General features: G+C 36.0%; 1 protein-coding gene across 2 annotated transcripts in view; it reads right to left on the minus strand.

The window, feature by feature from the left end:
* Nucleotides 1-481: 481 nt before the first annotated feature.
* LOC117632394 (callose synthase 9) overlaps nucleotides 482-24,518 on the minus strand; it is a 30,680-nt gene continuing 6,643 nt past the window's right edge. For both annotated transcript variants that reach the window (XM_034365852.1, XM_034365853.1), the window contains 42 exons: nucleotides 23,939-24,064; nucleotides 23,132-23,208; nucleotides 22,979-23,057; nucleotides 22,287-22,409; nucleotides 21,853-21,955; nucleotides 21,560-21,683; nucleotides 21,254-21,443; nucleotides 21,085-21,137; nucleotides 20,353-20,413; nucleotides 20,145-20,226; nucleotides 19,713-19,762; nucleotides 19,266-19,352; nucleotides 19,079-19,164; nucleotides 18,893-18,917; nucleotides 18,133-18,227; nucleotides 17,963-18,044; nucleotides 17,684-17,844; nucleotides 17,451-17,571; nucleotides 16,450-16,547; nucleotides 16,269-16,359; nucleotides 16,002-16,162; nucleotides 15,806-15,915; nucleotides 14,183-14,317; nucleotides 10,066-10,134; nucleotides 9,785-9,962; nucleotides 9,077-9,191; nucleotides 7,883-8,002; nucleotides 7,103-7,218; nucleotides 6,927-7,010; nucleotides 6,723-6,835; nucleotides 6,341-6,393; nucleotides 6,099-6,275; nucleotides 5,405-5,452; nucleotides 4,936-5,094; nucleotides 4,366-4,479; nucleotides 4,197-4,285; nucleotides 3,876-4,034; nucleotides 3,692-3,794; nucleotides 2,474-2,593; nucleotides 1,659-1,709; nucleotides 1,360-1,542; nucleotides 482-1,059 (listed from right to left, as the gene is read on the minus strand). In XM_034365852.1, the coding sequence (XP_034221743.1) occupies nucleotides 823-1,059; nucleotides 1,360-1,542; nucleotides 1,659-1,709; nucleotides 2,474-2,593; nucleotides 3,692-3,794; nucleotides 3,876-4,034; nucleotides 4,197-4,285; nucleotides 4,366-4,479; nucleotides 4,936-5,094; nucleotides 5,405-5,452; nucleotides 6,099-6,275; nucleotides 6,341-6,393; nucleotides 6,723-6,835; nucleotides 6,927-7,010; nucleotides 7,103-7,218; nucleotides 7,883-8,002; nucleotides 9,077-9,191; nucleotides 9,785-9,962; nucleotides 10,066-10,134; nucleotides 14,183-14,317; nucleotides 15,806-15,915; nucleotides 16,002-16,162; nucleotides 16,269-16,359; nucleotides 16,450-16,547; nucleotides 17,451-17,571; nucleotides 17,684-17,844; nucleotides 17,963-18,044; nucleotides 18,133-18,227; nucleotides 18,893-18,917; nucleotides 19,079-19,164; nucleotides 19,266-19,352; nucleotides 19,713-19,762; nucleotides 20,145-20,226; nucleotides 20,353-20,413; nucleotides 21,085-21,137; nucleotides 21,254-21,443; nucleotides 21,560-21,683; nucleotides 21,853-21,955; nucleotides 22,287-22,409; nucleotides 22,979-23,057; nucleotides 23,132-23,208; nucleotides 23,939-24,064 (4,608 nt within the window). In that variant the 3' untranslated portion in view covers nucleotides 482-822. The remainder of the gene's footprint in view (nucleotides 1,060-1,359; nucleotides 1,543-1,658; nucleotides 1,710-2,473; nucleotides 2,594-3,691; nucleotides 3,795-3,875; nucleotides 4,035-4,196; nucleotides 4,286-4,365; nucleotides 4,480-4,935; nucleotides 5,095-5,404; nucleotides 5,453-6,098; nucleotides 6,276-6,340; nucleotides 6,394-6,722; nucleotides 6,836-6,926; nucleotides 7,011-7,102; nucleotides 7,219-7,882; nucleotides 8,003-9,076; nucleotides 9,192-9,784; nucleotides 9,963-10,065; nucleotides 10,135-14,182; nucleotides 14,318-15,805; nucleotides 15,916-16,001; nucleotides 16,163-16,268; nucleotides 16,360-16,449; nucleotides 16,548-17,450; nucleotides 17,572-17,683; nucleotides 17,845-17,962; nucleotides 18,045-18,132; nucleotides 18,228-18,892; nucleotides 18,918-19,078; nucleotides 19,165-19,265; nucleotides 19,353-19,712; nucleotides 19,763-20,144; nucleotides 20,227-20,352; nucleotides 20,414-21,084; nucleotides 21,138-21,253; nucleotides 21,444-21,559; nucleotides 21,684-21,852; nucleotides 21,956-22,286; nucleotides 22,410-22,978; nucleotides 23,058-23,131; nucleotides 23,209-23,938; nucleotides 24,065-24,518) is intronic.

Here is a 24,518-nt window from a genome sequence, read left to right on the forward strand (position 1 = left end):
AACCCCTAGCATTAAAACACTAGATAGCTCGCCAGCTATATTTAGGTCATCTCTATAAATCCGTCCAAACCCGAAGTTGCTGCTGCTGTTAAATTTGAAACAAAAATGTGGATAAGCAAATTGCTATATAATCCTTGAAATTGAAAGATTCTGATCATTAATGCCCTTATTTTGATTTCCTTCTCAACTAATAAACTTCAGTCGTACCCCATGACTGCCTTGTGTGCCATAACCTCATGGTCATTTAACCATGCGGCACAACCTTGGACACCCGAACATCAGTGCAGCCATGGTTAGAAGCACACCGGCCCGCATGTAAGATGGTCAAAGATACACTTTGATGCCCATTTCGAGTTAAAATTACTTGTAGAAAGACATTAGCAAACAATCAGTCAATATCCATCTATAATCTTGCTTGATGCAATGGATAAGTTTCAAGTTGATATCATTATGCTAAAGTATCCGAAGGTGAACCGATCAAGACCAGAAAATAATTTTTACGAGTAGGAATCATAAAGTTCATAAAGGCATGGACCCTTTAGTATTTAATTCAGACGTCCTCAGGTATGACCACCAAGTCCTTGAAGCCACAAACAATGCGTATACATTCCTCAGAATATAAGGCAACTAAACCAAATGGGGATAGAAAACAATCATCAATTTACGCAACTATTTACAGTGTCTCAAAAATGGAAGTTCCAAGTACATGATTAGTGGATAAGCTGGACCAAATAACTGAAAAAATTACATGCTACCCCCTCAGTTTACCAGAAAAAATTGGGATACTTACAATGATACACAAAGGAACAGACAACTGAGTCACTATACTCCAGTATTGGGGTTGTTTCCAGCAAGGACAAGAGAGATCTCCAACCCTCGGCTGAAGGCCTGGTTGAACATGAGCCTCGTTTGGAAAGTCGATACAAATGGGAACCATGATGACAACGCAATGGGTATGAATATAAGCATTCCCATACCAGCATCATATAGAAGGGCAATGGAACGGATGGATTTCCACAAGCCCAGTTTTTTCATCAAGGGTTTCCAAGCTATAGCAATCTGGAATTCATCAGACAGATTAACGTATAAATGGGAGGTCAGGGACATTAATCTGTTCCTGAAGTATTTCAGTCAGGCTACATTATATCAAAAGAATCATTTTATGCAAAATAGAAAAACATAATTTCAACTTGTTCCAATATTCTTTTGTATTAGGTCTCCCATGAGAGAGAGAGAGAGAGAGAGAGAGAGCAGCTAGAGAGTAGCCAATTACACAAGGCATATTTGTTATGAAAATAACATGAAAAGAGAAGTGGATTAGTAAGAGAAAAAAAGAGAACTAGAAATGAAGAGACTTACAGAAAGAATTCCCCACCCAGTGGGGATAAAAGCTAAAATGGAAGCAAATACGTCTGCAACTGACAAATCTGAAAGTTTAACTGCAACTGCTAAACCAGCAAGCGCCAACAAGAAGGAGACACCTTGAATGAAGCGCAACAGAAGCTGAAAGTTAACAGATATCTTCTGGCTGAAGGTGAATACCTGTGAAACCAAAGCAAAAGAATATTAATTACAAACAAACAGGACTTGCATCCCAAGATTTTGGCTGAAATATATGAATTTTTTAAATTAATTTTTTAAATCAAGTCATTCTTCACCTTGAAAAGAACTATAAGCACTGCCAGCACAGCCCATGAGACGCCATACACCTACAGTAAAACACGAATATTAGGACAAATTCATGTATAAGAAGATGGGAAAATATCAGATTATATACAGCCCAGTTAAAGATGCTCTCCATGTGCTAGTTTTCAGAGTCAGTTCATATGATATTCAGTTAAAGATGGGAATATTAGGACAAAACAGTTAAAGATGCTCTCCATGTGCTAGTTTTCAGAGTCAGTTCATATGATATTCAGTTATCTTCTTCACCATGCCAGCCAAGGCAGTCGCTAATAACAGATAATAGATAGGCCTTTTGTATTCACCAAAAGAAAAACAAAAAATAAAGGCTTTATACACACTTTATTCCTAAAAGGATCAGGACTTGAAGATAAATGACACAAAAGACTAGTAAGTGAACATAGTCCCACTCTTCACATACTCTTGAGTACAATTTGAGTTACGGATGACAAAAGGAAACAGCCCAATCACATCTTTAACAAATGCTAAAAGATTAAAGAGATAAACTCCATAAAGCCATATTTCAAATAAAGTAAGATTTAAAGAAAATAGTGAAAGAAGAAAACTGTTGTAAAAAGATACATATCAACACAACTGTATAAAGGAGTTTCATCTATAGCTCATGCATGGCTTTCTCTTTGGAAGTAAACAGATACAGGGTAAAATGGGTGAGTGGTAAACTGAAGCAGCAAAATCTGGCGGGAATCAGATACAAGCCAAAATATAGGAAAACTGGATGCATTTTGAAGGAAATAGAAAAGGCCCATATTAATTTAAAATAAACAGTTACCGTCAATGATGTATCATCTCCTTTCACATGTAGCTTGTAGACAATGCCATACTGGAAGATAAAGAATCTCAAACTCAAAATTGTCTCTGCAATCCTTCCTCCAAATGTCCGAATATGTGCCTGCAGATGAAACCTCAGGAACATAAACAAGAGAGTAGAAGTAACAACTCAATTGATCTAATAAAAATAAAATAGACAATGAAAGCGCATTATTTCACTTGGACGGTGATTAAGGAGGTAAAAAACAAGGACAAAGGCTAAGAAGAACAGTGTAACATAATGGTTTTACTACCCAAGATAAGAAGGGGTCTAGGGGGAAGACATATCAAGCCATAACCTTATTTTAAGAGGGGCTGTTTCTGAAATAAGCACAATTACCAGGTTTCTTGGGGCAAACCCAACCCCTAGCGACTGCCACTAGTGCAGTTCCCATTTCGGTAATGTCCAGAACCATAATCACCGAATGGGTAAGTTGCCAATCCCCTTTCGTAATGTATTGTATCTCCTGGGTTATATGGGTGATTCCAGACATACCACCCTACCCTATGGTGATTTTTTGAAGCATATGCTCCTGGGGTGGTGCAGGCATGGACCAGATTCTTTCAGAGGACCAGCTTTTTAGCAAGGTATGGAATGCATTGTTAAATATTTATTTGATTCCTCTAAGCAATCCAGAGAGAGAGTGAGAGAGAGAGAGAGAGAGAGAGAGAGAGAAAAAAAAAACATTATATATTTTAAATCTATACAAGTTTCTGTGGATTGAATTGTCCCTGCAAGTAATATAGGGTTTTTAGAACATATTATATTGGCTTAATTCAAGACAGGTTGTGTTAGCTTATAGAGTTTCAATCAAATTGAACACGTACTTATAACCGGTGACTCCAGCTTACTACAACCTAGAACCCAATATCCCACCCTTAAGCATATGGTAACTGCTAAACATTAAGATAAGTCAACACAAAATTCACAGTACCAAATTACACAATAATAATACTATTACATTAGCTTATGGTCTAAAATGACAAGCTTTCTTACTATGTAGGTTCATCATTAGGGAATTAAAACACCAATTATTATCTAGACATAAAACGAAGTTGTCACTTGTGAAAAGCTCTAAGAAGTAAAGCAATTGAAGGGCCAAAACTGAAGATAACAAACAAAAATATTTTTCACGTTTCGGTTGAAAAACAAGCAGGCATCATCGACCAGAAATAATACCAGTTCTTCCTCCCACCAAGCTTCCCAGCTTTCTTCACCCTTAACTCCAATTCCACCTCTGTAAAGAAGCCAATTTGTCCAATCTCGAAAATCCTCCACAATCCTGAAAGGAAATATCATGGGTTATCCAGTGAAGTACAATGGGAAAAAAAAATTCAAAGGACGGAAATGAAAAGAAACTTACTTCTGCCATTCAAACCCAGATGGATTGAACAAATAGGGAGCAAATAGCCAAGAAAGTGCCATAAACCAACTGGTAACTGTGAGAAGAACGTATTCTAGAGCACCCCCATCATTATAACCATATGCAAGATACACTACCAACAAAAGCACTACTTCCAATCTGAAGAGAAGAATAAAGTCAACTGGTTAAATAGACAGGAAAAACCAGAAACCGCTTCATCGTCAAGATGGGTAGGGTTTACCTTAATAAACATGAAAGTAAAGTAGTCTGAGAAGAGAGAAGGGGGAAGGCTAAAACAGAGAAAGCGATAAGGAACCATACCCTTTAACAAAATGACTACGGGAGTAGAGCCTGTAGTTCTCTGAGAATTTAATATGACGGACAACAAATCCCCTGCCTGTTGCTTGATACTGCTCAGAAATAAGCATAAATTGATATGCTATCCACAAAAGACATTAATCAAGGAGGAAAGGAGAGCAGGAAAGCTAACCCTTGCACCACCATGAAGAATAGTTCGGCCAAAATAATGTGTTTTTGTACCCAAGGAGAATGTGAAGAAGACAGCACAAAGCTGCAGCTGCATTGTGAGAAAACTGACTATGGCCTGCAGCAGGAGTCAATGGAAAAAGTGACGAGTCAACAAAGGAGAAACTAAACTTTCTTTGAAACAACATATAAAATACTATACCAGAATTTAGTGAAAGCTGAAAAATATGCTATTCAGGAGGAACCTGAAATACTTTCAAGCACCTCTTGAAAGACCTCCCTGTTTTCAGAAATCACACCAAGCTCCCTATCATAATTGGTTCTAAATAAATGTTCACCTCTAAAAATGACTTACACAATATAAGCAGAGATTTGAAACTTATGTTACGCACTTAGAATAGCTTTTAGTATCACACCTATGGTATTTAGGAAAACAGGTTTAAAATGCATGTCAAAAATCTTGAAACAGTGTAGATACAAAATTAGATCACTTAAATACAAGTCTGTAAACAGGAGGGAGGTCTAAGGCTAAAGGGGCGCCAAACATATATAAACATGTATAACAGGTAATTACCCTTAGGAAACCTTGTTCCAAGATGAAGCCTAAAATCATTGGGACAGCAGTGAAGATACCAATTTGGATGAGAAATTGTGTATTAAGAGCGGCAGTCAGTGCAGTATTCTTTGTTACCAAAGCTCTGTCTTGCAATTCTCCTTCAACACCAGATAATGCCTGAAACAAGAATATGTTCCCATGAAAATAAATAAGAAAGTTCACGTGAGCACACCCACAGACACATGCACAAGGGAAGCATTCAAGCATAAAAATGACAATGCAAGCTTCAGCGCATTCAGCCTTACAAGTTATTTCTACAGTACCACATCTGCATCATCAATGGAATATAATATTACTTGGGGATTTTACTCTATCACACACATGCATGGATTGAAGTAAGCATGGCCATATAACAACACAGACAGACGATTACTACTAGTGAGTACAAATCAGAATTTAGCATGACGTCATCGAAATTTGCACTTACCAAATATGCTTTCCCGTAGAGAAAAATAAATACCATCAGCACTGTTAACTGCACAAGGGAAGAAGGAAGACTTGTGAGATAAAAAAATCAGTAGCTTACTGAGCTTTCAACATGTCAACTGAAAACTGTTCCATTTCTTCAAAGGCAGTAAACATGTGGGAGTATGAAGCTGTAAAAAGTAAAAACTTGAGAACTTTGTTCTGTGAGATACACAGTATCAGAACAATTACAAAGGGAAGGTAACATTCCTTTTACAACATAATGGAACTTTAGCATTATAGTATCTGTGTGCTGAACCAATTGATGGGGGACAAAGCATTGCAGCTTGATATTGAGGATCAACTAGAGATTTAGTGACACCAAGATTCAAAGAATAAGCTACATTAGGAATAACTAAGAAAACTATTTAGGAAGAGCATGTTTAATCGCAAGTTATGTACTTCATACAAAAAGTTAATGTTTTTTTTTTTTTTTTTTTTTGCGTAGGAATACAAAGAATATAAACACCAAAACAGTTGCACATAGAAACCATTTGCTTATTAACAGCATTTCTACCGTCAAAGAATATAAACACCAAAACAGTTGCACATAGAAACCATTTGCTTATTAACAGCATTTCTACCGTCAATTCATTTAACCCCAATAAATTACAATAAGCACAAAAGAGAGTAAAGTTAACCAACAATCATTATACCATTGTACAAAAATAGTAGCCAACGGTGGTAAAATAAAATGATAGCATCCGGAAAAAATCAAACTGCTGCCCCAGCCTGTATACATCTCGACTTAGAACTTGTTCACCATTACCACCAGAAACCTTCCCCTCAAATACAGCAATTTGATTGAGCCCAACATCTCGTCCCTTGCCAACCTGTAAATTATTATTAGAAACTCACATCGTATGGCTGTCCCAAATGAGGAAAGAAACAGACTTACCTGAATATACTCATGGTGAGTCACATTCCCTTGGCGTAAAGTTGAGTTGAATCCTGCATAATAAGACCAACTGATGTTTGAGTTAAATCCTTCAAAAAGCAAGTTTAATACCTCTATTGACACCTATGGCGCCAATATTTTGTCTTCAAATAGCAAGCGTCTCAACAAGCATTCTAGGAGCGATCAAAGATATACCAAACAATCAACGCCCTAGGGTTAGTCTCAAACAAAAAACAAAAACAAAAACAAACAAAACAAAACTTGATGATTTTGGTTTGTTAACAAATAAAAATTCAGAGAGGTATACAGAGTGCACAAAGACGAGAAATGGAAAAAAAAAAAAAAAATTAATACAAAGAAATTCATCAACCAAGAGTCATACCTGCAAAGATATCTTCACTGATGTTAATTACACGAGAAGCCTTGCTAATACCACCTCGTGTTATGTGGAAAACTCTATCAAACACATCAGGATGACCATAATGCATACGCACCCTGTACATTGCTTACAATGTCAGTTTCATGTATGGATTATAAAGGTCCAGGGACGCTGACAAATTCTTTGGTATCATTACAATGGACTTACTTCAAAGGATTTGCAAGAACACGCTGGGCTAGAGTTACAAAGCTTGTTTCCTGATTGGACATGAATGATGCTAAAGAAGAGACACTGCACAAAATATAAATAACCATATAAAACAAATAAGACAAGTTGCTCTTTCCAGATAAGAGTACAAGGACACAATTTAAAGTTAAACATACCTTCCTGTGAATACATGTTCCCTGACACCAAGAATTGTAGCATTACGTATACCATGATCACAATGGAATTCTTCTAGTAGATTTCTCATCTTCAAAGCTTCCTCAAAATAGTTATCCTATAGACAGTACAATAATATTGGGCAATCTCACAATTAGAAAGAGCTGTGAAGAATAAGCTCATGTGTAAAAATAAAAATTATAATAATAATAATAAACACTAACCTCCCTACTGTCTTTGTTCTAAAAAAGCATTCTTGATTTAAGAAAATAAAGATGGTGCAACAATTACCAAGCATTTAAATGACTCAGAGAACTATAATCAATTTGAGTTGACCTAGGAGCTGTTGTTTAGCTAACTGCATGAGCAATTGTGCACGTAAAGTGCTAATATTGTGAATAGTAGCTTTAGGAAGACCATATTCTAAGCAGATTATCCAGCTAAAGGCTGGTTTACACATTCCATCCCCCCACCCCCAAAATAAAATTTGACCATATTCCCCTCCTGTTTATTTTACCCTTTTTACAAAATTTCACCCTCCTGTTTATTTTACTACAGCTGGCATGGTATCTTTTTGAATTGGCCATATTCCCCTCAACCACTTCAATTTTTCGATCATAACTTTTAACAACCAAGATGGAAGAAACGCACCAAATATATAGTGTAAACAAGTAGTCTACACCAGCTTGGTATGAGTCTCTTAGCATTACCACAAAATCTCTAGCAGTGACACCATAGCACAAAATATGAGACATCTAAAAGAGGAAAAAACAATTGGTTACCTGATTCATATCAATTGTCTGAATTGCACTTCCGCGAGTAAATACAATTGCATGGTTTTGATTCTCAGGTTTTCCTTCACCAAGTTTCGGATTTCCAGGCAGTTTTATGGAGTAGATTTCCTGTAAAATTCAAGTGATAGTGAACTTAATATCAACATGAGTGTAGAGAGGTAACATATTTCTTAAAGCATATCTCTTATAACATCCTCAAACCCAAAACTACCACATATAGCAATTTCACAAAATCAAACTACACAAGTAGATCTTGATTGGAATTAGAGTTTACGAATTTGACATTGAGAAAAAAACTGCAAGAGCTTGTGGTAATAAAAAGTGAAATGAGAAAAATTCTTGCATGGCATTAAAAAAATCCAATTAAAAGTTCTCAAACCAAGCAATTTAAAAGTTAGTTCCACAAGAAAGATCTCAAATCCTCATTTGGCAAAGCATTTGCAGTACCGACTATGAATTATTATTTTTTGGTTCCATCTGCTGAGAATGCCAGGTCATCAACTATTTTTTCACAAGTTATTACATAACACCATGATAAACAAAACAAGGAGCCAGAACAGAAAAATCCCGCCTGTGTCTTTTTCCTATATATGTTTAATCAAATGACTCAACAAATCCCAAAAGCTCTCTCAAGAAAGAGTTGCAAACCCCTAATAACTGAACCACCAAAATCCTGACGGGATAAATAAATTTATAAAATAAAATAAAACTACAAATTGAAAAATATAAGAGATACATTAGAACGGTAAATATGTTCCCCCCAAAATTTAGGCGTGATCATTAAATGGACAAAGTAAAATTATGTGGCATATCATTAAAGAATATCATTAAGAGATACATTAACTGTCACTAAAGACTGGAAAAGAGATAGTAAGAAGAAGAGTGAAATTTGATAGTTAATTTGTCATTAAAGATTGCAAAAGAGCCAATAAGAAGCATTAATATGAAAATAAAGATTACTGACATACACAGAACGAGGAGCCAGAACTACAAACATACAGCCTTCACCTTTTTTGTATGCATACAGTCGAATTAGTGAACAAATCCAAATAAATAAAATAAATAAAGTAAAAAACTCAAGAAAGTGATGCAAATCCCAATATCTGATTCTGTAAAACCATAAAAGAGGACTTGAGCTTGTAAGCAGAACAAAAATTAGAAGAAAAATAAAGATTATTCAACCTTATCCTTCCCATTGATATCAGCCTTTACGAGTTTTGAGTAGAACTCTTTGTGCACTTTAGCATCCTTCAAAGTCTCAACTTCATCAATAAAAGCAACCCGAAGAGCCTCATTTCTAACAACAAAATAAATAGCAAAATTAGATGCGCAAAGAACAGACATAATTTTTACAAACATATGCACCAATAAGAAAATTACAAACAAAAATTTCATTGGAAAGAACAACAAAATTACAAGGAGATGGATCAGCAACAGTCCATCCAAGAACAGCAAATGGAAAACTACCACCCAATTAAGAGAGACAAGGAATCTAATTCTCGCCCATTCTTCTTGTAAACTGTCTTGATTAATAATAATTTTGTGTTTCTTAGGGAAAAGAATAGGTGATGGTCGAACTCTATCCCAACACTCCTGTCCAACAATTGGAAGACTCTTCCTAAAGAGGAGAAGAAAAAGAACCTATCCAATCTGAATCAGACCCACCTATCCTAGATGGTAGACCAAGTAAATTGAGGACTGTCCAAGCTGGTATCACACAAGCCATAACAATGTTGCCACCCTCACTCCCCTCCAACAAAAAAGAAAAAATCTCACACACAAAAACCACATAGGACTGCAGAAGCCATGCACATGAAATTCAAAAATGTGAAGAACAATGAAAGATAACTTGGTTTTCCCATTGATATTTAGCTCTATGCAACTACTCACCTTTGCATCAGCAATGCTATATCCGCAGCCTCAGGTTTTTGCCCTTCTTTCTGTTTTCCATATATTTGACATGTAACTACATATGTAAACTTCAGGTCCGCCTGTGCACGTGCTTCAGGAGATAACTCAAATGCTCGAGTATCAGCTGTGTCATTACTAGAAATTGCAGCCTCCACATCTGATATTACCAACACATAATGAAAAGGCTCAGAAACCAGGATAAAATAGGGAAAAAAACAGTAGCAGTAGTAATAATAATAAAAACAAAAGGTGCTGCCAACCTGCAGAATTCATTCTCTCCAAATAGGTCTGAAGCATAAGAGCTTTTCTATAATACATCATCCCACGAACTGCGTATCACACAACTCAACAATTTAGCTGAAAACCATGAATTCACTAAGACAAGCATGCACACATGTATGTGTTAGGAGTGAACTAAATGGCATTAATATATTACAAAGGGAATTACGAAAGCCAAGAACATTTTAGCTGTGTCGACCTTACTAACCACTAAAAATAGGGGCCGGCACACCTAAACAGTTAACCAGACATATGATGTTGGTAATGATTTTTCAAAACCATAACCAACCATGATCACCTTAGTTCGGTTTACCGAGAATTTCGGTTTCGGTTTTCAACCAAATTTCTAATTCTTTTTAAGGAGCTGTTAAAAGCACTCCAAAAAATTCAGCATGCACTTCTCCTTCATAAAAACATAAGGGAGGAGGAGTGCATGTATATTTGGTTATTGAGCTTGAAAATACCAATTTCGAAAATAATTTTTCATTTATTTATTTATTTATTTATTTTTTTGAATGGAAACAGTTTTTATTCAAAATTTGAAAGGATCAAAAAGGACATTTAGAACACAGACAAAAGAAAGAAACACTAGCCAGTGAAACAAACACAAGGCCACTCAACACAGAAAAACAAAACACCCAATCAAAAGATAACTCCTTAAGATACTACAGCCAGCGGATTGCGCATAATTGTGGGATAAGATATATCCTTAAAAGCAAGGGAAGTTGATGCCCAAAGGGCAGCCCAAAACTTCACTCTATCCCATAACTCTACCACTCCCACTCCCTTATAATCCTCGAAGATTCTCCTGTTACATTCCAGCCAAAAGTTCCAGATCACTGCCTGCATCAGACTGCCCCAAAGGTTTTTAGCTTTCTTTCCCCTTCCCAAAGCATCAAATTTGATGGAAAAAAGTTCGAAACAACCCTTTCGGTATTACCCACACAGTGTTAACTTCCTTCAGTAACGTCTCCCACAACTTTAGAGAGAAAGGGCAATGGGTCCACACTCTCCCCCGCCTTATTACAGAAAGCACACCAGTGAGGGCTAAGGCACATATAGGGGCAGTGTCTCTGTAATGTATCACCTGTATTTAGTTTTACCAACACCACTTGCCACACCAAAACCTTAACTTCCGGAGGAGTCTTGGCTTTCCAAATTTGAGTGTAAGGAGAGAAAGCCTCCCCTTCACCAATATCTTGAATATGAGAACAGAGAGAAGACAGGAGAATAGACTGCAGAGATCTAGCTTCCATCTTCTCTTATTCAATGTGGAAGTGACCAACCTCACCCCCTCCAATAAGTCCAGCAATCTAGCCACCTCCGCAATCTCCAACTCATTGAGATTCCTCCTGAAGCCAAAATCCCAGCTGCGGGGGAACCCACCTGAGTCCACAAATGAGGAAATATTGTGATTTTGCTTCCAGGACAAACTCAAAAGTCTTGGAAACACCTCTTTCAAAATACCACCCCGGGTCCAATCGTCCTCCCAAAATCTGACCCTAACTCAACTTCCTACCGTGAAAACACAGCCTTGAAGGAACAAATTATAGCCACTAGAGATGTCTCTCCAAGGGCTGCGAACCCTCGAATCGCGGGTTTAGCATCCCACCCATTTGTATCCATTCCATAAATGCTTCTGATCACTTTATGCCAAAGGGAGTGAGGTTCATTAGGAAATCGCCACAACCATTTGGCCATAAATAATAATAAAACAAATAAATTTTAATATTTTTTAAAGGCTAAAACTATATTTTTCTTTTTTTCTTTTCTTTTTTTCTTTCTTCCAATTCTCTTCTTCCTCACGACTTTTGATCCTTCCCTTATTTTTTCCTTTTTCTCAAATTTTCTTCCCTGCCAGAAACTCTTCAGTTGTGATTCTCTCACAAATTTCATCAATTCTTTCTCTAATTTTCTTCCTAATCACTTTTCATTACTCAATTTGTTCATACGATGAACGATTCAACTCAATCTCACGGCTCACCATCATCTTCTCCACTCTTTGCATCTGCCATGGCTGCTTCAACTCTTGCATCAATTCATGAATCATGGCTTCTATTTGAGGCCCCCCAAAGTTGGAGCCCATGGTAGTTGCCTTCCAAGCTCAGGGCCGACACCGTGTGCTATTCTGATAGCCAAACAGAGACCCAAGCCTCGTCGTCCCTGACCCACATGTACAACCAGAGCTCGGCCTTCGGCGACCATTAGCAGCAGCAAGATCTCAACACGATTACTAGGTTTCAAGCCTTTTCGATGAACTTGGGCTCGGAAGTGGAGGACTTGGCGTCCATTGCCTAGACTCGTGTCTAAGTGAAGAAGAAGAAGAAGAAGAAACTGGTATCGCATTGGACTCGTGTGTTTTGTTTAGTGAGCTCTCTATTGTGCGAACCGTGTTTCAAGCTCGCTATATTGGAAGAGCGAGTGGGGCAATTTTTGTACTGTTGGGCTATATAATCTCATTTAAGTTAGTCCCCTCACCTGCCAAACACACTATTTAACTCTGCCTTGTCCAGTGAGGCCTCCCAAACATGCCCTGAGAGCTAGATATAGTGCTGCCCAAAACTTCCCGCAATCTAGAAGCCAAAACTTTCGACACCATTTTATACAAACTTGTCACCAGGCTGATAGGCCGGAAGTCACTAACTTTAATGGATTCCTTCTTTTTGGGAATGAGGCAAATCAACGTCTCATTTGTGATTGCATTGATTATACCATAGTTGAAGAAGTCCACCATGACTTTCATAAGATCCTCTTTCACAATATCCCATCAAGACTGGAAAAGAAGCATGGAAAACCCATTTGGACCTGGCGATTTATCTGTCCCACACTCAAAAACAGCCCTTTTAACTTCCTCCTCTTCCAAGGGCCTTTCCAACCACTCAGCCTCCTCTAACACTAATAGAATTCCAATTCAAACCTTCCAAACACCACCCCACCTCTGCGTTGCTACTGTATAGATTTTTGTAAAAATTAATAATCTCCGATTCAATTTCCCCTTAACTGACAACCACACCAGAACCCTCTACTTCCAGCTTCTGAATAAAATTCCTTTTCCTTCTGCCGCCTGCTATCCGATGAAAAAACAGTGTTGCTGTCCCCTTCTCTTACCCACTGAATTTTCCCCCTTTGTCTCCATTTCACCTCTTCTTTGTGAACTAAATCACTCACCATAAGGTATAAATCTTCCCTTTCTTTTCTCAGATTATTATCTAGTCCACCCTGCCCTAAACCCTAAACCCATCCCAATCAACCTAATAACATCCTAATAACATTCCAAATTCCAACAACAAGGTGACATGTAGGAAAACATTAATTTTTACAGGGACCTTCAGTTCGGATAATATTGGTATATAAAGTATAATAACAAATAAATAATTTCCAAATCAACCATTGTGTAAAAGTAATAATTTTCATCTGCAACTCAACTGGTCCGCTACCCAAATGAATTATACATTTAGTTGGGAACTGCAATTAAACCCAAATGACATCCATCTATTTTCAAAAGGCTTTCAATGCATAATGGTACTATAACAATAGGTAACAAAAAAAATTACATTTTCAGAGACATATATTTTGACAAAGACAAAATTCGTTAAAAGAAAAAAGTAACTGATAAACATCATATATATACATGAAGTTCTTTACTTCAAGCATATATGATGTTGTTTATCAGTTACTTCTTTCCTTTTCCATTTTTTTTTTTAATTTGGCCAATTACTTTCTGAAAAAATGTAATTCATATGTTAAATACGTCAAAGCATTCGAGGAAGTGTAAATTCACTAGAGGCCACCAGTACCAGGAAAAATACTGTAGAAAAAAACGCATCAATAGATGAGAAATTCATTACCGACCAAACCAAATACACCATCTCTACATTTTAAGCAAAACAAGGTCAATGAGGAGATGAAAACAAGGAAAGCCTCAAACTAAACAGTTGTCTAACAAAACCAAGGGAGGTGAGGAGATGATGAAAATTTAAAACAAACTCTACTAGAAACAATGAATTAATCAAAATGGAACTCAACTAATAAAAAGGTGTTTGAGGATGGGTGGGTGAGCGAGAATATACCAAAGACATGCTTGAGAAAAGTATTTACCAGTTCTGGCCAATGTTTGACCTCGGTAAGAGGCCCAAAACCGAAGCTCAAGGATATCAGTGGCATTGTCAAAAAGTTCTGAGTCAAGTGCATTTTCATCACGGCCAATTCTGGCAAGAAAGTTCTTCCACTCATCTGCCAATAGAAATGTTAACATTAGAGGCAAGACAATGAAGAAAATCTTGTGATATAAATGTAAAAATTTGATGGTCATGAAAGACCAATCACGTAGACCATAATCTGCCTAATAGCTGTAACCGAGAGAGAGAGAGTCAATGTCTACAAATAGAAGCATAACATTAGCCATTGTTTCATTGAAATACAGCAAATACAAATCATATCAACCAAATTTCTGAAATATTCATTCACAACAACTTATTAGTGATATCCCAATCTTTTCCTCAACAAACAAGGATGTATAAGGAGAGAGAGAGAGAGAGAGAGAGAGAGAGAGAGAGAGAGAGAGAATAAGGGGGTTAGGTGGGGTGATATCACCCCTAAGGATGAAGTACGAGGCTGACGGCATAAAAAATTAGATTTACTATGTTGCCCCGATTTTGGGGGTATGCGCGTATCCAATACGGCACTGATATGTATTGTAGACTTTTCTGGCCTGTTGACTTTATGATACGGCTCCGATACTCCATAAATACAGTCACTATACACTCGTGATACGGTTGTGATACGTCAAGGAGTAAAAGCGAAAATATTTTGAAAATTTTGGGGTGATTTTGAAAGTTATTTAATATTTGGGGTTAGAATGTAAACTTAAAACTTGGAATTTTAAAGACCCTGCCTCTGTCAAGAGGCTAGGTCTTTTGGGCGATTCAGAGGGCAACCAAAAAAGAAGAAGGAAGAAGGAAGAAGGAAGAGAACCCACCAGCAATCGCCGTCGCACCCATCGCCCGCGCCATCTTAGATTCATTTGGTTGGGTGAGTTTCTTACACAGCTCAAGGTTTTCTTCTTATTCTTTTAATACGCTGCTGTGTTGTTAATTAGATAATAGGCATATGGGTAATATTGGGGTGGGGATGGCTGTATATTCTTTAATAAGCTGTTGTGTGGTTAATACTCCTTTATGGAAATATGTCAAGAAGCTTCACAAAGATGGTAAAGCCGGTGGTAATAGTTTTGTTTAATTTGTGCTTTGTTTAAGGAGATTTGAATGAAGTTATGTGTTTTGTTAATGTTTTGAACTTATTATGGAAGAAATATCAATTCTTCTATTTATATTATTTTTTAAAATATATATTTTTTAATCGCCGTATCGGTGCCGTACCTGTATCCTAGTTTTTGGAGATTTTCCGTTTCAGCGTATCGTATCATATCGTATCCCCGTACCCGTATCCGTATCAGTACAACATAGGATTTACAAAATACTCCATAAATGCTTATGTTTTTAAAAGGGAAGGGGAACAACACGGTAAAATATAACACAGGTAACCAGGCCAATTCTTGTAATTATTAAACAATAACTATAACCATAATGTATCACCTGAGCAGACTTTGGCGATAAGCAACTAATTTATTGACCAACTTTGGGGGCTTAATTATGAAGGAAAGCACATCAACCACATCATAAAACATGCAGAAACAATAATACTAAGATAACAAAATGCTACCTGGGTAAATTTTTTGAAGGTAAAACAATATTGATATTCCATCCTCATTTTTCTTCTGTAGTTCAGCCATACTATAAAGCACAATCTCAGCATAATACGGAGTAAACACACTGCATGGCATGATCAAAAAGATGAGAAAGCTAGATATATCAAGTACACCTTAATCTCACAGCAATGGAAATGAAGAACATATTACCTGAAGGATAACATCTCGCGGACTGGCTTTGGTTCAGGCATCTCCATGAAAAGGGAATTTGTGAAGAACTCAAGCCGGCGTCTGGCCTCCAGATTTTTGGGAATATTGGCAGCCGAATCTTTAATGGTTAACAGGGAATGCAATCTTTTAACTTGCGCTCTCTGCATTTCACGGTAACTATCAATTCTCAGATAGAAGCAGAAGCACAATTCAGCCATAAACATAAACAGAGAAATGAAGAGATTAGGTAAAACTACTCAAACATACCAATTCAGGATCTTTGGGCCACTTCAACTTTGCAAACAAACGACCTTCTGTCCTTGCGTTCGACAACAATTTCCATGTTTCATAGTTTCCCCTGAAAGTTGCAGTTAATAAAGTGATATGATTAGAAGAGAATCAAACTACTATTCTGTTCACACTAGCATATATCAAAAGTTTAACTGACCTCATGTTAACAGAAAGGACATCATGATGCACAACGTCGTAAAGATCTTGAACAGCCTTAACTGCACCTTTCTCCAGTTCTGATGTCCCTCCTCCTTTCTGTATAATGTAGTATATGCTTTTAGTGAAAAGAAATCAAAGTAATGGAATAAAGCACAAACAAATAATTATCCGACAATATCAACTTTTATATAATTACAAAGAACTCAAAAAGAATACTTAAATTTAAGAGAGCTGCTCTCTCAAACTTAAAACATGGCAGATCTTATTCGCCCAAATAAAGTTGACACAACGATGATCAAGATTTCTAAGAATGTATTAACCCACCCTAAAAGGCACTTCACATACTTTCAGACCCAAGTCTCCAGAAAGGGTAAAGAGAAGAATTTGAAGACGAAAACCCTCCATCACATTTCCCTTTTATTTTTTCCTATATTCGAGTTATTACATACACACGTGTACAATAAATAGAAATGCGTATGACTTACAAATTACAATGTAAAAGGCCTTCAAAAATAACAATATCACATTAACGTATAAAGCATCACAGTTCAAAAACTCAGAATCCCCCTCTGAGCAAGGATGAAAATATTGGGCGATACTCCCACATATTAGTTGATATTTTGTTTTTAGGAGGATTTAGTCAATAATTCATTGAGTAAAAGAAACATCTACAAAAACAGAAATTAAGTCCACAGCACCTATCAGTAGCTAAAAAACATAAATACAGCTCAAATACATCTAGAACAACAGAACAAGGCTCTAGGAAACAGCAACTCTTAAGTCTGACAAGATAGCAAAGAACCTAACAATCTACTCAAGACATCAACAGGTGCAAAAAGCAACAGGGGAAAAATGGTCTGCTTCAACGACCTAGATGCTCCAAAATTGCACAGGGCAAAAAGACTATTCACCAAATTAGCAAAGGTTGCATTGAGTCACAAAAGACATCAATTAATAAAAACCAGAATTACATCAAGGATCCAAATAAGTAATACAAACCAGAATTCCCATTAATGCAGTAACTCTTGATATCACAAGTGGCAGCTTATTCAGTTGAAAATCAACATGAATACTTTTCTTAGCTATGCTCTCATGAATATCCTTGTACACTTGTTCAACCCTGACAGAAGGGAATATAATTACAATATAAGGTTTTTAATTCCTAAGCTCAAAGATATGCTCATGAGAACCCATATTAGTAAAAGCAATCCTATCTTCAAACATAAACTTACCACATTGATCCTTCACCATCCAATATTTCACTTAAGATAAGCTTAAGGGTTAGGAAGCACTCCTGGACAGCATACTTCATATAGTCATCTCTTGAAATTCTCTCCAAGAGTTCATCTTGTGAATCTCTACTCTCAACAGCAATATCTTTGGCCACAAATATCTACATAATCAAATAGTAACTACATGAAACAAAATTTATGTGGTACTATATTCCATTAGAATTAACACATTAACTTTAAAAAATACAGAACATTAATAATTTTAAAAAAAAAAATAACCTTGCTAGAAAGAAGAAAAAGGGGCCACTGAACCATGGGAAGCTTTCCAGAGTTCTTAGGCATAGCAAGCAACTCCATTTCTCTGGAAAAAAAAGTAAAAATATACACCCAGTTGTACAAAGAATGTAGAGTAAAGAAAATAAAATGAATGGGATAATTTCAACACTCACAAGTTGGTGATATAATCTTCTTCCCTTAGATTTCTTATAATTTCATTCCAAAATGGAGAGAATCGACCAGCATCAACCTTGTTCTTCTCCATGACCTTGAAACACAAACCCAATTAAGCTTCCCTTATATACCCAAATATGGTCTAGAATACAAAAAACTGTATACAAAGAACTACTACAACTGTAAAAGGTATCTAAAATGTCAAAGCACCAACAACAAAGAACATCACATTACTTTTTTTGAAGAGAAACAGCAATTTATTAAAGTAGAAAAGCAAGTTACAAAGAATGGAGAATGAATCCACTATCTGAAGAGAAAATAAAAAATACAACAAAAGACCCCTCAAAGAAACACGCAGATAACAATACGCGCAGTATTTGTTTTTCCAAAGAAAAATGTAACCCTGAGCAAAATTTGTTTAACGGAACAATGATGTTAAGAATACGAGAAATAAATTTTGGACCCGAGAAGGATCAAAACTATAATCACACAATGAAAATCAATTACTAAACTTGACATAGCAAATATAGGAAACTATTAAAGCATAATTTACATGCAAAAATAGACGACCATCAAAGGCCGCATCCAAATTTATGAGAAATAAGGAAAATTTTACAATAGACTTAAATATTATAATAAAACCCTTCACATAAGACATGAATGATTTAACAGACTTCAGCTACATAAAAGTAATTAATGATTAATTATATTTTTCAACACATAATAGCTCTCATGTTTTCCACACTTTTTCTGACTCACCTCACTCGAAGCCTGATCGGAAGTCCTGCCAAAAAATTTATAAAAAACAAACAGCATTCAGATGCAAAGATTTGAGAAAACAGAAAAGACAAAAAAATTGATTAGTGGTATCAATATTTATATGAGAAAACAAATCAATTGAATGAGATATATATATATATATATATATATATATATATATATAACCTGTTAGGAAGAGGCACATGAAGAGTGCCCATAAAAGCTCTAGGAAACTGCTCAAAAAGTTGATGAAGTGCTTCCAATGATCTTATCTGGAGATTATAATACAAAGATGAAACATTTAAGTAATATATAATGGAAAATTAAGCATCGGCTGTAATAACACAATTCAAGTGAACCAACAATAACTGACCTCTCCAAGTCGATCTCTTGCTCCAAGCAAGAATCCCCACACACCAGATATAAGCGTGTAAAATACATGGAGATCTAAGAGATAAATCTGCAAGAATAAAGAGGAACATAGCAAGAGGAAAGAAGGAAAAAAGAAAAAGCACAATTAAACCAGAATTGAGTTCCAGGAAAATAAATTCTCTCATGCCCCTGTTCCTCTTATGGACAGAATTTGCAAATGCCTTAGAATATCCATCTAGTTTTACTTTTGAATTTTTAGCTGCCATTTAAAACTACTTTTCTACCCCTTTTTGCGACGCTTCAAAAGCCGCTTAGAACGGATCCCGTGTCAACATTGACACTGATCTTATAAATATAAAGTTTAATAAGCATAAAAGTTGCATGACTGCAGATTTGAGTGAATCAAAATAAACACAATAATATTGATGATAACAGAATTCAAACTTACACATATCACAGGAGCCCATAAACTAGCAACTGTCAGAGCATTATGATTGTCTGCAAGCACACAGTATTTAAACAGTCAGAGGTATAATTAGGGAAAACTTGTAGGTGCTTTTACTAGCATTAAAAGTGCAACTAAGAGCGCTTTATTACCACAACAAATATTTTGTAACCCCAATCCACTTCCATACTTATACCATCACATAATTAAAGATTTATAATATCACATTAGACAACTCAACGGAATTCCAGAAGACAAGAATCATGGCATGGCTCCAAATTTGAGTCGGAATCATTCCTCCTTTAAAAACTTTTCCACCAAACTTTCAGTTTAAGTTGTTATATGTATTAATTAAGTACATCTAAGAATATATTAGAAAATACAAAACATTTGAAATATCAAAAATATCCATGGAATGATAGACCGGATGCTTACTTTTAGAAACCAAGTCATGCCAAGAATAGCGTATAGGACCCAATGTCACAATAGTCTGAGTTGGTTTCACTAATGGCTTGATCTGTGAAAATAAGGATAGAAAGCGTTTAGAAATCAATGTTTAACACCAAAAAAAAAAAATTCACATTAAATTAAATAACTATGTGTCAAAAAACACAGCCATGGAAGCATGTTTAGCATAACAAACCTGCAGAAAATATGCAAAAGCAAATTTTCCACTCAAAATCACAAGCCAGAATAGCATATACCTGCAACGACAAAAAAAAAAAATAGAATTCTTAGCAACTTAAAGTGGGTTCAAACATCAAATTACCACTGCTATATGAATTCAAATACCTGTAAAAAGAGGACATGGAAAATAACCAATTACAATATATTAGTCATCACCGCATACAATAAAAATGTGTGAAATATTTTTCCTTGTATTTTTTGGCAAGAACGGGCAGGGTAGTTGTCCACAAAAAAATGGACAAGCCATGGTTTTTAAAACCGGGAAAGATTAGATTGAAGAAGTAACACAAAATGCTTCAGGTGAAAGATTACTAAATTACTAATTGCTCATGTGGAAACATTGCACTAGTAAGGTACACTTTGAGCAGCTTTATTATAAACTTTAATTTTACAGTAAACCTTGCCATCCAAAAGAATCCTGATTTTAACGACCTTGCTACCAGGACTGTGGTGGCAAAATTACAGTAAAATTATGCAACTCCAGAAAAAATTTCAAGCTTTTTAATGAACATCATTACATTTTTGGACTCAAATAGTTCCTTTCTTTTCCTTTTAATGCAGAAAAAAACCCGGGAACATATAGCATTTAACCAAGAAGCAAAGCTTGTTTTAATGTCCACAACATATACAGTTTCAGAACGATTTCAAAAAATAACAACAATAATAATAAAAGTGATTTAGGGAATACTTGATAAAATCGGTAGTCCTCTCATACATGCCACGTCCAACATAATGCCGCTCCTTCAAAATTAGAATAAGAAACAATAAATAAATGGATCAATAAAGATTTTCAAATGATGGGAAACACAAAAATAAAGGCATAAAGAACAAAAATGGAAACTGACGAGCATACAAACCTGGCGCATCCACTTGACAAAACGAATCAGAGGCCAACGATCACATTGATTAGTCAGACTGTGGCAGGCTGGGATCCTCATAAAAACACTAATGAAGAACTGGATACCAGCATATACGCCTATAACGATCTGATACAATCTGAAAATAACTTGGTTTCCATTTTGTTTACTCTCTTCCTGGAGAGCTTTCCTGAATTCAGGCATAGAGAAATATATGTTACCTCTGATTAACAAAATCAAGCAAACAAAGTTTAAAAGATAAGAAAAAGAAACACCAAGCAGAAGATGGAGTGATCAAGAATTTACACATAAAGAAAAGATATGACCACTGATGCAGTGCTAAACCAAAGAAATCGGAGAAAAATTCGAGAAACTGCTAGGCTTCGTGTTGTAGAATATGCACCATACATCATGAGAATGTCAAGAACACCTACACAAAGAAGTACCGTCTCAGAAACTGAAGGAGCTCTAGTATTGTGCAACTAAAAGAAATACCCTTGTTGAGTATCATTGGCTACAAACTTAAATATTACAAGTTCTCAAGAAAAGAAGATGGTAAAGCAACCACACCGGACTTTTAATAAAATAGAAGAACATACTCTCAAGAAATTTCATTACAACAAATGTTGGGCCGAGACTGAGAACTTCCCTTATACACTTCGCATTCAGTTGTCCCTTATTGAATGCAATGATGGTCAACCCCTGAAGATTCAAAGACATAGAATATTTAGTTTCAAAAAAGTTTGAACTACAGTTTGACACAAAAAAAAGTTTGAACTACAGCAGTCCTAAAGCACGATGAATGTTGATCAAAATGACTAAGTTTCATGACTTGACCAGTTACTTGCCCTCGTATTAGAAGATTTTAACATAGTGGGATAAAATATATTGCCAAACAAGATAACTGTTACTAAAGAAAAGTTTACATTCTTAAAAATAAAAAAAAGGGGAAAGCCAGAGCATAAAGAGCATAAGCTCCAGGGACACCCAGGAGAACAAAATTTACAAAAGAGGCCAGTATAGGCATGCAAACCTGAAACATCATTACAAGAAATATCCACAACCGGTGGAAACTGTGATATAGATGAAGAAATGTCCTGTGCTCTACAAATGAAGTTTTTCCTCGATGTTGACTTCTGCCAGATTTAAGTATATTCTGTAACAAAAAAGGCACATATGTTAACCCCATATGTAGCAATATGAAACATACAAACCAACAAAGTAGGCTTTCATATGGCTAATTTGGACCCAAAACGTGCTTCAGAAATATATCGAAACTTAAGGATTCCAAATGCATTTCCAATTACGGAACGTTAGATTTCCAAATATTCTTATGATTCTGAAATTCTAGATTTTCCTGAAAAATCAGAAAATTAAAGACTTTCAAAGTTTAGGGGTTTTTGGAATTTAGAGAAATTATCATAACATATTCGGAATTTTTGGACAGCAGATGCCTAATAGTCATTGTATTATTTTCTATGTAAAATGTTCTAATAGAGTATTTTCTGAAAGTCAAATCTCATGTTGCCGGAGAACAGATCTTGGAATCAATGTTGACTGCAGAACAAATCAATATGATTCCAAGATCTATGACTACACCCATTAAATCTATGCACCTATCGCATACATCTAATGAGAAGACATATACAGCCCCAAAACCACAGCCATGTTCCAAGCAAGAATGTGGTTTGGCCAAAAATATATGTTATCAAGAAAGAAGCCAACCTTTGACCCTCTGATTGGCTTTTGAAAAAAAGATGAACCTTTGCGCCAGGGCCAGCTAAGTTCAAAGCAATGAAGTGACCTGAAAATAAAAATTGTTTAGCCTTTAAGGTGTTAACATATGTTACATGGCACACTCTTACAAATGATTCTTACCAGAAGTACTCATTAAAATCATCATAATTGCGCCAGGCAGAATGTGGTGCTCGTCCATTATCATTGTTTGCAGCTTCCTGTGCATAGTTGTAGATAAGTACGCAATTTTCAAATAATCACAGCACCTTGTTAGTAGCTGAAACATCCATGACAAGGCTAGTTCTCTACAACAGAACTGTATATATAGCCTGTCTGAAAAATATAATTCCAAACTAAAGTACATGATTCCCCATCATTACCTTACACCTGACCACAATATTTCATGGACAAAAGACTTATGCAAATGGAGACAACCAGAGATAAGATATAAGGTTAAACTCTGCCTACTTAACATAAGCGACAACCAGAGATAAGATATATTCACACTGCAAGTCATACTCTTATCTTTTTTATAGGCCAGGAAAAAAAAAACTCAAGGGAGTGAGCTTGCCAGAAACATATCTAGTGACATTTTCAGAAGGTGGGCATTTTCAGAAACATATCTAGCTGCATTTGCAAACACTTTCTTTGAAGAAGAAACATTAATGAAATCTTGTAGACAATAACTAAACCTACCTCATCACAACACATTAGGTGGGAAAAAAAGGAAGGAACAACATTGTGGCAAAGAAGATAAAAACAAATCATTAACATGAGCAGCTAAATTCAAAGATATTATTTCTCCACATCAGTATGATGAAGGGACAGGTATATACCTGCCTCAACCACAATCAAGTTTAGCTAAAACAATCAGTAAAGATACAAACAGTAGTAAAGTAGAGCAGTGGACGCCAAAGAACATCCTTATAGCCACACCCAGAGACATACCGCAGCCACAACCTCATATAGAGGATAGATAACTTGGTCAAGGAAAGAAACTCCATTTTCAGAACTACAACTGTTTGCTGGCTGTGCAATCTGCTGTCTTAGAATTTCATCCATTTCCCTTGCCATCTGCAAAATAGAATTTAGGGCTCAAAAAATAAGAACTTATTTTTCAGGAAACAAGAGGAGATACAATTAGAGAGGTAGCAGGCCTGGTAGAATAGTAGCATGATATACAGTGCTCAAACACTCAATTGGACCAGTAAATTAAAAATAATTATTAATAATAATAATAATCACAAAAATAACACTTTCAGAAAGCTTATCAAGGTCAAAAAGACAAACAAGCTTTTCACATTCGACACCAGAGTGTTATTACAAACTAGGGGAATTCCAAAGAACTTCTGAGAGCAGAAGAGAAGTAAGTTTCACAATGACACAACCAATGGGGGAAATATGCGCAATCCCAGAAAAATGGGTGAAAGAAATCACATTATTAAAGTCATGTCATCTCTTAGTATGCATATCATTTTGCATCGCATCACATTTCCTGCACAAGCAATAACCTTTGGACAAACTTCCA

The sequence above is a fragment of the Prunus dulcis genome, chromosome 6 (genome assembly GCF_902201215.1).
Source record: "Prunus dulcis chromosome 6, ALMONDv2, whole genome shotgun sequence".
In the NCBI taxonomy this organism is placed as follows: domain Eukaryota; kingdom Viridiplantae; phylum Streptophyta; class Magnoliopsida; order Rosales; family Rosaceae; genus Prunus; species Prunus dulcis.